General features: G+C 34.0%; 1 protein-coding gene and 1 long non-coding RNA gene across 5 annotated transcripts in view; both read right to left on the bottom strand.

The window, feature by feature from the left end:
* Positions 1 to 13,313, bottom strand: part of LOC143356656 (uncharacterized) — a 388,872-nt gene that overhangs the window by 247,416 nt on the left and 128,143 nt on the right. The gene's annotated exons all lie outside the window — the stretch shown is intronic.
* Mapmodulin (acidic leucine-rich nuclear phosphoprotein 32 mapmodulin) overlaps positions 1 to 13,313 on the bottom strand; it is a 132,578-nt gene that overhangs the window by 107,841 nt on the left and 11,424 nt on the right. For 3 of the 4 annotated variants that reach the window (XR_013082705.1, XM_076792530.1, XM_076792529.1), the window contains exons 2-5: positions 5,564 to 5,707; positions 5,261 to 5,380; positions 5,069 to 5,181; positions 4,873 to 4,979 (exon numbers count right to left, since the gene is read on the bottom strand). Coding sequence is in view for 3 of the 4 variants with exons in the window: in XM_076792530.1 (XP_076648645.1) it covers positions 4,873 to 4,979; positions 5,069 to 5,181; positions 5,261 to 5,380; positions 5,564 to 5,707 (484 nt within the window). In the remaining variant the exon portion in view is untranslated. Of the gene's footprint in view, positions 1 to 3,831; positions 4,797 to 4,872; positions 4,980 to 5,068; positions 5,182 to 5,260; positions 5,381 to 5,563; positions 5,708 to 13,313 lie in introns of those variants that run through there. The other variant, XM_076792531.1, reaches the window with a different exon arrangement.

Below are 13,313 nucleotides of genomic sequence, written 5' to 3' on the forward strand. Positions count from 1 at the left end.
GGATGGTAGCCGATAAAAAAACACGTGTAAAATATTTTTCAAAGAACTATAAGCTCCCATAAATTTCATCAAAATCCGATTTTCGCATCTGAATATGTTCCCTTGTTAGCTGCAATCCCTTTAAGTGAAAAACAAGATCAATTACGCTTAAAACAACAAAAATTGATCCACAGTTGTCCAACCAGATCGAGCTCTTACTATTATATTATATGGACAAGCGACTTTAGGATAATAGAGTTACGTATGGAGAACAGATTCCGTTCAACTTTCTCACTGAAATCTGGTCGAGATCGTCTTTGGTAGGAAGCACCCTAAATAACCTTTCGTTTAACCGTTTTAACAAAGATCGAACTTTGACCCGATTTAATTGGAAACGACAAAAACTAGAGTATGACCCTATGTGACCTCAGATAATGAACAGATTACCCCATTCATTTCAAGGGTATATAAATCCTTGCATTTTCACTTTCTTCTGTTAGTAATTGTGCAGTCATGTGTAGAGTCCCGTCTTGTCACATTCGTAAGAGTCAATTCTAGTGAGATCAGGCTAAAGTCTCCTTCGAATCAAATTAACCTTATAGATTCCGCTATATCAGTAATAATTCTATTTGGCATTCAACAATTACTCGTAAACCCCACATTGCCAGTGCGACAACGCCGTGTAGCTTAGGTAACAATACTCTTATCGTACACTTTACATTCAATTCAATCGCGACACGAACGCTTGCAATACACATTTACATCAGAATATATTCGTGTTGTTTGATAAAACGTGTAACATCTAAAACCATCAATTATTGTCCAATATCCCAATTTATTAATTAAGCATTCCCACAAGATACAATCTTACCACCCGGATTGTATCAATTAAATTGTACTAGTTGTGAGGCGTACTAACTATCCTAGCGACTCCCTGATTTCGCATCAGGTTCGTTTGTGACATACCATAGTCCAAACAGAAATTTCGCCAACCCAGTGGCACCCCAATTTCGCATTGGATTTGTCCACGTCATTATACAACCTCCTAGCAGCTTTCCGGTTTCAAAGTTCAATATTGCGTTGAAATCAGATATGTCACAATACTGTTGGTTACTGTTGACATTTTGACAGTATTCAAATCCTTCGAATTAGAGAGTATCATTATCATTTCAGAGTATCATTTGTAACCATTTAAAAATCAATGACATAGATGGGACAGAAACCAAAAGGTTTAAAACTGCTTTAATAACGTCGCTTACAAAAAGACTTACTCTACAGGGTGGCCCACTTAACTCTGAACAGCTCAATATCTCGAAAACTATGCCATCGATTTTAAAGTTCTTAGTCTTAAATTGCATGGAACTGAAGGGCCTTTCTGACTACATAAACGTGAAGTGGCCTCCCTTCCCTTTTAACGGGGGAGGGGAGGTACCTTTGTAATTTTAAATGGAACCCCCTATAAAATGTTACAAATTTAGATTCTACCGGAAAAAACAAGTCAATTTTATCTGAAACATTTTTTTGTCAGACACTTCCATGATGAGATACAACAGTTTGAAGTTTCGAGTTGTAGGTACTTGAAGCGCTCGGAAATAACGTTATGGAATTATACGCGCTTGAATTCTCGTTGTATGTCAGTCCCGCCGTTCTTTTTAATGACACGAATACGAAATCGGAGGTTCTCGCCGAGCGTCGCATTTGAAATACACAAGGGCACGCTGGAAACCTAAGAGTCGTACCGTTTGAAATTCATAAGAAACATATGACCACTAAGCGCTAGTGACAAGAAGACTGTGAAAATGTCCGTCTCCGATACAATGTCGCACGGAGAAGCGGACAGCGAAGCTCGAGAGCCGTCGTCGCCGACGAGTGCGCCACACATTGTCGGCTATATCGGTGTGAGCCCAGAAGACCACTACTAATCCAATTACAAAACTTCTTTATTTTTCCTCATTTTTTTATGAAACATTTACCAACATATTCGTGGCATTTTTCTGATTAAAATGAAACCAAATATGATATAATTCCGATGATATTTACTTGTGTAACAAGCGATAAAAGTTTCGAACACAGAGAAGGACAGCGTATGCGAAGGAAAGAGCCGCGAAGAGTCGCGGCCGCCGGCACAGATCAAAGCCCGCGTGAGCGCAGGCCTTTAAATGAAAAATTTAACTTCTTTATTATTAATTACTTTTTTATGAGACTTTCATCAATATATTTGTGGCATTATTCTGATTAAAATGATACCAAACGCGGTATAATTCGGATCACATTTACACTAATTTTCCGTTAATGTAATTGTTATTGAAAGACTTCCATCGTTCATTACACACGTAAATATCATCGGAATTATTAAAATTGCCACGAATATGTTGGTAAAAGTTTCATAAAAAAATAACGAAAAATAAATAAGTTTTGTAATGGGGTTAGTAGTGGTCTTCTGGTCTCACACCGATATAGCCGACAATGTTGTGGCCGCGACGGCTCTCGAGATTCGACCACTCACCGCGATGGTGTGAGTTTTTCCACTTCTAATTGTAAGGTTGACACCGTCATACAATGAGAATTCACTTTATTTTTAAAAAACGTAAAGTGATTAGAAAATACGACGAGGAATATATTAAATATGGATACAACGTGATGGAAAAAGGAAGTGAACCTTTACCTCAGCGCATTATTTGCCTCGAAGTTCTTTCAAACCAAATTATGAAGCCCGCTTTTTTGAAACGCTATCTTGGTACAAAATACTATTTCAAGAATAAACCATGAGAATTCTTCATAAGAAAAAAATCGGAAATTAAAGTCCGATTTGATGAAATGAAAGTGCACTAAAATTCTATTTGTGGTAAATGACAAAATTAAGGCAATGATTAAAAAATTACATATTATCTAATAATTGGTTACCTGACAGGCCCAGGAAGACTCGAGTAATATTCATATTATCTCGAGACAGAACCGAGTACTATCTCATGAGATAATCGAGTACTCTGTGGCCCACTATCTCATGAAATACTCGGGTACTCCAGTAATTTTCATTTACCGAAGTATCTCGTGGCTTACCGGAGTATATCGTGGTTTACCCGAGTAAACGAGTATCTCGTAAGTCTCCGACCTCAATTAGTGAAAACTATGAAAGAACATTTACATCTAGAAGCAATTGAACTTTTAGGCGTGACAGATATCGACGAAAATGTCGAAGAAGAAACTCTAATGGACATAAGTATATACAGTAAGGAGCAAAACTGATTACACACTATTTGAAACAGCATAACTTTTTTCAAATTAGTCCAAATAACTTTAGTGTTTTTGAGAAGTTAGAAGGATTAGTTTATTAGATGAGATGTAAAATATTTTTGACAAAAATTTGAATTGTTCGGAATCGTGAAAGAAATAGTAAACGTTGGTTTTTTCAGATTTTTTATCTGAGCCCGTATTGAAAATTTAAAGAATGTGTTTGATTCGCCCGAATAAATAGATATTGGTTACTTCGTTTACCAGTTACAAACGATTAAAAGTGGGAAATTGCCATTGTTCACGATTTTCGACTTAAAATCGCGCTTTTAATCGTTTATAACTCGTAAACGAAGTAACCAATATCGGTGAAATTTTCAGTATGGATATAATTTATTCGGGCGAATTAAACACATTCTTTAAATTTTCAATATGGGCTCAGATAAAAAAAGCTGAAAAAACCAACTTTTACTATTTCTTTCACGATTCCGAACAATTCAAATTTTTGTCAAAAATTTTTTACATCTCGTCTAATAAACTAATCCTTCTAACTTCTCAAAAACGCTACAGTTATTTGGACTAATCTGGAAAAAGTTATGCTGTTTCAAATAGTGTGTAATCAGTTTTGTTCCTTACTGTAAGTAATTAATTTTTAAATTCGTATTATTTTGTTTTTATTTTTATATTTAGTAAGTTTATGTTTAGTTTTTTAGTTAGTAAGTTGTATCTAATAATTTCAGTACAGTATGTATGAGAAAAGACTGGAATGCCCTTAGATGTGTGTAGAAAGCCTTGGGAGTTGCATTATTTTTTATTCGAGTTATTCTATTTAACATGATTGAAAAATGCGCAAAGTTTTACAATGAATGTCCAAACTGTTAGGAAGAAATTGCCATGTCCAATTATTTCCCTTACTCGTTCCACTGTGCGGTACGACGGGCAAACAATATGCAGTAGTACAAACATTCGGGACGTGAGTAGAGTGTGCGTGGACCGTGAACGGACCGACAGTGTGTATCGGGCATAAATGTTTTAAGTGTAAAAGGTATACATCAGCAGAGATACATTATCTAACGTCTAACGTCTAACACATCAATTATAATCACGAATTGTTATATTTCTCCAAATTTTTTTATCAAGATTATCACGTTTTTAATAGTCCAAAATATATCAAGGTTACAATTCAATCAAGTTTTAATATGTTGTATAATAATACCTCCTGCAAGATACAATAGCAACAAATATGCTACAATTCATGAAATAAAAAATAATAATAATCTTGGAAATTTTGCAAAAATGACCCTAGAGAAAAAAGTCATTTATGTTGTTTCTTCTTCTACAGTCTACGCCAGAGGTGACAAACCTACGGTCCGCGAGTCCCTACTTCCTTGCTCCACAGCGATGTAGGAGAGCAATCCCAACCATATCGATCTCTTTGATCGGAGGTGGTGTGCTTCTTCTGTCTGCTGATTCCTCCATTAAGGTGCTAAAGAAAGATGCATAGATGCATATTTTCCTTGGTGGAGGAATCGCCAAAGTGGGAGAGCAGCTCATGCGGCCCGCGGTGGAAAAGAAGTTTGTCACCTCTGATTTACACCATTCAAATAATGCCCCAATCATTTTCCACAAGAGAAACATTTAACCTTCTAATTACGTAATTACCTTCCTCGCTATCTTCTTCATTGGCATCTCCATCGCCATCTTCATTTCCATTTACTTCATCATCCTCTCCTTCAGTGTCATCTGCTTCACGATCATGTATGTCAAATCTGTTATAAGCAAAACAATACATTATCCTAATATCAATAACATTATGAAGAGGATGCTTTTCTTTTAAATAATAGTAATAGATACATACCCATCAAGGTATCGAAGACTAGGAATAAGACTAAAAACTTTCTCTCTATAATTATCCAAGTTTGTTACTTCATTGTTAAAGAGATCAAGGTTTTTCAAGTTTTTAAATTCTTTCTGCAAACAAAATGTAATTATTACCATTTCTACAAGTAGCATAAAATGTTTGGGAATAAATTGTAAATGTCAAACTTACTAAAGGTTGAAGTGTGTCAAGATCTTTGATCTTGTTACCGCTGAGGTTAAGATGGGTTAATTTTGGACTCGATTGAAGAAGATTTAAACCTCCAGAAATTCTATTGTCACTCAGTTCCAGCTGCATGAAATATAAATAAGAGTAAATTTTACTAATGTACGTTTAGTTTCATTATTTTTTCCATGTTATTTTTAAAAAATCTCTATTATATTAATAAAAGGGAAATATAAATCCTTATTTAGTAAAGTACAAAGTACAAAAGTACATTATACTCCTTTAAAATTTATTAATGTCTTAACGTACCTTCCTGAGACTTGACAATTTTGGAAATCCCTTTAAACTGGTGAGACCCACATTGATAAGACTTAAAGATTCTAAAGCAGCGAATTCATCTGTTAAACCTACAATATATGTACTTCGACAATTGTCAAGGACAAGTTCTTTAATCTGAAAAAAGGGGAGAAGTCATACATTAAATTACAATTAGTTAGAAATATAAAATAAATCATGCATTTAATGTTCTCCATTTTATTTTATCATATAAACAAGTCCAATTAGTCTTATAACAGGTATATGTATACAATATATTGTTATAACAAGTGACCGGTTTTAACGTATGAAATTCTTCGCAAATTATTCTTACACTACGCATTATACAGGGTGTCTCAAAAAGCAGTGAGAATCCTTAAAGGGATGATTCCTAAAGCGGTTCTAAAGACCATTTTCCTTCGTAATTTCGTGTTGACGCGATTTGTTTGCGAGTTATTAACGAAAAACACGAACCAATCAGAGCGCGGATGATGCCCACTTGGCGACAGGCCCCGCGAAGCGTAGTGTCAGCGTCGCGCTGCCGTTGAGTCGACAACACGAAAAGGAGCAGAAATTGATTTGAACTCATTGCGATCGTATTTTCTGCAGGCGTGGTAGTTGCGCTGGTTATTTTCAGGTAGAACTAAAGTCATATTCTTATACACCACATTAGAACGTATAAAACGACATTAACTGTAATAATTACTCAACAATTATTTTATACGTAGGTGTACGTGTCCTTCCTGCTGCAAAATTCTTCCACACTCACAATTATTGTTCACATTTGCCAATAACAAACGTACGTACATACGTAAGTTTGCGATACGTTATGTACTAATAACAATTACAATATCACTTGCATCGGAGTACAAATCACAGCAATCAGGTAATGTGATCACTAGACTGCGGATTTGATGCATTTATAACGAAAATGAGTAAGGTGCATTTTAAAACAGTAAAGAGATTAAAATGATGTAAAAACACCAATGTATTTTTTTCAAATTGTTAAAATGATTAAAGTAAGGATCAAATATCTATCCGTCTCCTGTCCCTCATCTTTTATCCCTTCCAACTTTCCAACCATTTCTTTACTAATTAACTTCCACTCCGTTAGGCCCTTTCGCATTTTATTGCAGGCGTACTGCGGACGAAGACAGAAAATGTAGAAACTGAAGGAAAAGAATACAATTACTGTCATAGTGCTATTCCGAGTTCTATACCTGAAACCTATACGGTTGCAATAATGTACGAAAGGCCCTAACGAAGACTCTTCTGCATTTGACAATTTGCACGTATTTCCAGAAAGATGAGGGACAGGAGACGAATAGATATTTGATCCTTACTTTAATCATTTTAATCAGGGACCCTACCTGTTATAACCAAAATATTAAAAGTTGTGGAATAAATGTTAAAATTATTCTTTAAATGTCTTAGGTTAAAAATAACCATTTGAATGACTAAAATTTTTTCTGATCATTAATAACTATTATCGATGACGGAATTCATTTTTGATTACGAGAATTCATTTTTGGTTTTCGATTAGGAGTAACCATTATTCTGATGAGAATTATCTTTTGGTCAATCGATGACTCGGTTTTGTTTTGACGGCGGACTTTTATTATAGTTACGGCGTAACCAATATCGACGGCGGGACTTTATTTTTATTACGAGAAATATTGATGCCGTTACTTTTGTTAAGGTTAACTTTTTATCGTCATATATTTTTTAAAGTATTATTAATAATTAGTATCTACGCACGATGTAAAATTAATTGTAGAATTTATATAATTTTAAGGGAGCTGTCACAAGTATGTAACCGCTAAAGAATTGATCGATTTTCATAAATTTTTTCAAGGTTATGGTACGTCCTACGTTTAAATTCTTTTTTGCAATTGATTTAGCTACCCTTTAGTCATACAGGACAATTTTGCATATAGTTTTAATTACTTCTTTCTTGGTTCTGTCTAGCCCAAATAAATACACGTTTAAAAATCGTATCGTGCTGGCGTAGACGATTCCAAATCTCAGAGTGGATTAAAACGAAAAAATCAAGATGATTCTTAATCAGTATTGTTATCGCTATCGCCCCTACCAAAAAAATAACTTATCTTGAAAATTGGCAAAATGGCGAATGTTTAAAGGACACATTGTATTGTTTGAATGTTTAAAGTGTACCAAAAGAGTATGAAAAATTCAATGTAACAATATTATTCCTGTACCGGCTATAGCGACTGGTAATGTAGAGTAGTCTGTTAAAATTTTAGATCAATCGGCCTTGCAGTTTTTGAGGTTTTATCTACGCCATGTGAAAAAAGTATGTTTCTAGAAAAATGTTTTCCTAGACTCGTCATAACTTTGTCATTTTAATGAATTTCTATATGGTACTATACTTTTAACAAATGCAATAAAACAAAACGATTTTTTTTTTACCTATTTACACGAGACAGCCTCCTTAAAAGTACATAAATTCTACAATTAATTTTACATCGTGCGTAGATAGTAATTATTAACAATATTATTTAAAAAAATATGCGATGATTGAAAGTAACCGAAATGAAAGTTCCAACATCGATATTTCTCGTAACCAAAATAAAAGTCCGCCGTCGATATTGGTTACGTCGTAGCTAAAACAAAACCGAGTCAACGATAACGGCTAACGGTGACCAAAAAATAATTCTCATCAGCGATAATGATTACTCGGAACCGAAAACTATTCTTGTAGTCAATAACTGTTATTCGTAACTAAAAATAAATTTCGTCATCGACAATAGGTTTAATGATCAGAAAAAATTTTTATCATTCACAATGGTTGTTTATAACCATAACAGATAAATCGTAAAATCTTTTAATCACGTCATTTTGCAAAAAATGTATGGAATATTTACTAACACCTGACTTCCACTTGAATACAAATTAAAATTTTTTAAAATCAGGATTTTTTCGGAAAAATTGTAAAAATAACTTTTATATTTGGTCTCTGATTTTAGTAACTTGAAAAAAAATGCATTGGTGTTCTTAAATCATTTTAACGTCTCTACTGTTTCAAAATGCACCTACTCATTTTCGTTATAAATGCATCAAATCCGCAGTCTAGTGATCACATTACCTGTTTGCTGTGATTTGTACTCCGATGCAAGTGATATTCTAATTGTTATTAATACATATCTATGTATTGGCAAATGTGAACAATAATTGTGAGTGTGGAAGAATTTCGCAGCAGAAAGGACATGTACACCTACGTATAAAATAATTGTTGAGTAATTATTACAGTTAATGTCGTTCTATACGTTCTAATGTGATGTATACGAATATGACTTTAGTTCTACCTGAAAATAACCAGCACAACTACCACGCCTGCAGAAAATACGATTCCAACGAGGTAAATTAATTTCTGCTCCTTTTCTTGTTCTCGACTCAACGACTACCAATGATTGGTTCGTGTTTTTCGTTAATAGGGTAAACTGTACTATTGCTGGCACTGCAGTAGTTATTGGTACTTTTGATTTAAACTGCTAATATTAAGAATTCCTGGTATAGAAAATAATTTTTTATTGCTTCTTATGTATATTTCAAAACAACGTTGTAAGTTTTCATAACAGAGTTCCACATATGACTGTTAGTAATCCTGGAAGACATCCAGTAAGACCAACGGATGACCACAGTGCAGTGTAAATAGTGTTTTATTAAAATTTTCGTTACGATTAAGTAACGCTTTATCGCTTTATAACTTAATTTCGGATTGTACTACAGATTTAATAAGAGCGTATATGATTAATTACCAATCAAATAGCCTGTTTAACCTTTACTTCTTACTGTTTATCAAACATAACTTCAGATTTTCAAGTGCCAACGAATGGTTCATTTATTTGTATGCAAGTTTAATTAATTTGCACCTATGCCAATTACTAGATATAGAGTTTTGGACTTTTTTTTTCACATTCGAAAAATCGTAGTAAGGGTCACGGTAGTTCGCGGTTATTTTTAAAATATTTTAACCCTTTCGTTATCATAGACGAGATATCTCGCGTCGCAATTTCTATTTCGTGCTGCTATGAACGAATATGTTTTGTATCTATCCTTCGGTATTTACAGTACAATGTCACTGATTCGATATATTTAGTGCGACTTTCTGCGTTTGGTTTAATTTCTAATTTCAGTTATTACTCAGCGTACAAAAACTGGTGTTTGTATCTAAAATCGTCAGGTGAAGTCCGTAATATAAGATGCACCAGAGAAAAGATACGCGAGATATCTCGTCCATAGCAGCACGAAACAGAAATTGCAACGCGAGATATCTCGTCCATGGCGTCGTACACGCGACATAGTGGTAGCGAGATATCTCATCCGTGGTAAGGAAAGGGTTAAGAAGCGAAAATGCCTAATTACACTTAAATACAATTTGTAAGATATTATCTAGAATTCTACGTATCTCCGAAGCTTGTCAACTTAATATAATAACGGATCGATATGGTTCTTTACTGTGGTGGCTGAAAGCAGACATGCGACTAGAACGGTAAAAAAGCTTTGGTAAAACAAGTTAGAAATATGACTTTAATTCGTTGAAAGAAGTCTTCTTATCAATTCTTGACACTGCCAATCATTGTACGTTGAAGAGGACAATCACTATAGGATAATAAGGTGCCAATGATTGCAATGTTAATTACAGAGATAATCGTTGTACTATTTATTTACCTACTTGTGCAAATCATTCATATTTTCATATGTAAAAAAAATGGAAAAGAAAACGGGAAGAAGCTAAAAAATCTAAAGAAAGTTTGTCCTCGCAGACGAAAATAAAAATTGCAGGCTTAAAGATAAATAGAGATATTCAACTTAAAAAAAACTGATGACGAATACGATGACTTACCCTTAAATGAATGGATACACTTGAGTACATCACAGATACTGGACGCGGCAAAGTTTAAAAGAGGCAATAAAAATATAAAAAGAATAGATGCCAACAACAATACTGAAAATACTGTTGTTAATCAGAAGACGGAGAAGAAAGAAGAAAATTCAGAAAAGGTTGTAGTAGAAAAGAAAAGAAGCCAGAGATCGTATCAGTTGAAATGATTGTTCCACCATGTACCATCATATAAAGATCTTCTCTTGAATAAACAAAAAAAATTATTCGAAATTTACACAACAGGAACATTCACCAAAAAGGAAGAGTTGAATCGGATGACACACGTAAACCTTAAAATATTTTTCTTTTTTTTTTTCTTTGAGCATTATCTCCGTCTCTTAAGATATTTCTACATGTTAAGCTTTACTTTGATGATGATATTAGTTCAGTCGTAAATTATACATTATGCAGAATTTACGCCTACATGCAGTAGAAAATGTTTTCATTATTTTTCTTTATTAACACAAGGTTTACAGGACCCGTCAAAATGACGGGTTTTAATATTTTTCATTTAAAATTATTAAGATTCTAAGGATGCATAAGTACATGAGAAATTATTTAGCAAAGGCTATACCGGCTTTGGGGGCCAAATCGGCCCCGGAAGGGATTTTATTCCAATCTGCGCCATTGGATAGCCTACCAAAAAATATACCTTTCAGCCAAGTTTTAGACGTATCTGTCACATTTCGGACACCAAACCACATACTTTGAGTCGTTTTCAGATTTTTCCGTTGCAAACTCTGGCTGTAAAACTCGAAAAACACGAAAAAAATCGAAAAAATGCAGATTTCATATGGAAATCGAAGAGTGACCCAATCAGAATTAATTTAGCAATAAGATATTGTCCTAAGTATTATGCTCAATTTTTTTCAAATTCCTGCGTTTGGTGCGTCATAGTAGGAAAAAATAAAAACCACTTTTTTCGGCGTTTTTTCCGTGAAAAACTAAGTTATAATTATCGTAAAAATATAGTATGTAATATTAAACATCCCTAAGTTCAGAGAAACATCATGCATACTTTAAAAATTGCGTAGTACAAAATACGACAATTATACTATGCAGGGTATATCCCAATATTTCGAAGGTACTTTCAACGGCGCCGGTTGGTGCAGTAGCTATGGTCTCCGACTGCGGAACCGCTGAAGACTTTTTGGACCAGCTTCGAATTCCGCCCCGGGCCAATTTTTTTTTCTCTTTAATCAGATGTTTTTACGATTTCTAACCGTATGATTGTTGTTACGCTATTGTAAAAACATTTTTTAACTATGTTTAAACTATTTTTTAATAATTTTCCAGAAAAATATTTTTGGAGTACTTTCAGCCTTTAGTCATCTATGGGTTGCATTACTTATCTACTTAACATTTTTTACATGGAATAAGTAACTAGTTACTGTAACTTTTAGTGCTTATCTACTTAACATTTTTTTACATGGAATAAGGGATTGATTATTTTCGTGACAGAAAATATATACATGAAGAATTATTAGGAATAATCTGTAATAATTATAGGTGGATTGGTATGCAGTGGAATCATGCATGGCGTTTTCAGTCTTCGTCGCTATCTTCGTCAATTGTCGGTGTTATTTGGTCGTTATTGAAAATTCTGGTGAGCAACTCTGCTGGCCGAACTATGTCTGTGTCGTATCGAGCATAAAATAAACATTAAATGATAGAGCTACATGTGAGCAACATCCAATAGTGCGATTACTATTGGCACATTCACAACAATACCGTTTAATACCGGAATGACCAGTTGTGTTTGGTATATAATCGATGTAGCATTTTTACGTTTTGCGGTTGATATGTCGCGATTTTACTTCGAATTTTACAATATTATTATTTTCTATTAAATAACGGACATTAATTTTATTATCGTGTTCATCCATTATCTCGGCCAAATACGAAACAGCTTGAGATAATTGGTATGATCCCGTGAAAAGTATCTTCAAATCGTCTTCTGTCATTTCCGGAAAATCAAAAATATCGGTGGAAGATGTTTTTAAACGGCGTTTTTCTGCGACAGCTGCTCGTTGCTTGTAAAAGATATAATAAAAAACAGCAAAGACTATTGGAATACCTCAATAAAGCAATGTCCACGGCTCGATTGTTTCAGTTAAATGCCCGAAGTCCTGCATCGAAAATGTCCTTCATCAGGAATTTTTCCAGACAACAATGGTTATAGTTTTCCGATGCATAAACATCGTTTTCATAATATCCCTAATAATATTTTTACTTCACAGAAACAGATACAACAATACCTCCCGACCCCAATATAACACTAGATTTATTATTAAAGTACCGACTAAAGATAAAAGATTTAATAGACAAGTCGATGCACTTATTCCATGTAAAAAAAATGTTAAGTAGATAAGTAATACAGCCCGTAGATGACTAAAGGCCGAAAGTACTCCAAAAATATTTTTCCGGAAAATTATTAAAAAATAGTTTAAACATAGTTAAAAAATGTTTTTACAACAGCATAACAACAATCATACGGTTAGAAATCGAAAAAACATGTGGTTAAAGAAAAAAAAAAATTGGACCGGGTCGAGATCCGAACCTGGTCCAAAAAGTCTTCAGCGGTTCCGCAGTTGGAGACCATAGCTACTGCACCAACCGGCGCCGTTGAAAGTACCTTCGAAATATTGGGATATACCCTGCATAGTATAATTGTCGTATTTTGTACTACGCAATTTTTAAAGTATGCATGATGTTTCTCTGAACTTAGGGATGTTTAATATTACATACTATATTTTTACGATAATTATAACTTAGTTTTTCACGGAAAAAACGCCGAAAAAAGTGGTTTTTATTTTTTCCTACTATGACGCACCAATC

Source organism: Halictus rubicundus, chromosome 8 (genome assembly GCF_050948215.1).
Source record: "Halictus rubicundus isolate RS-2024b chromosome 8, iyHalRubi1_principal, whole genome shotgun sequence".
NCBI lineage: Eukaryota > Metazoa > Arthropoda > Insecta > Hymenoptera > Halictidae > Halictus > Halictus rubicundus.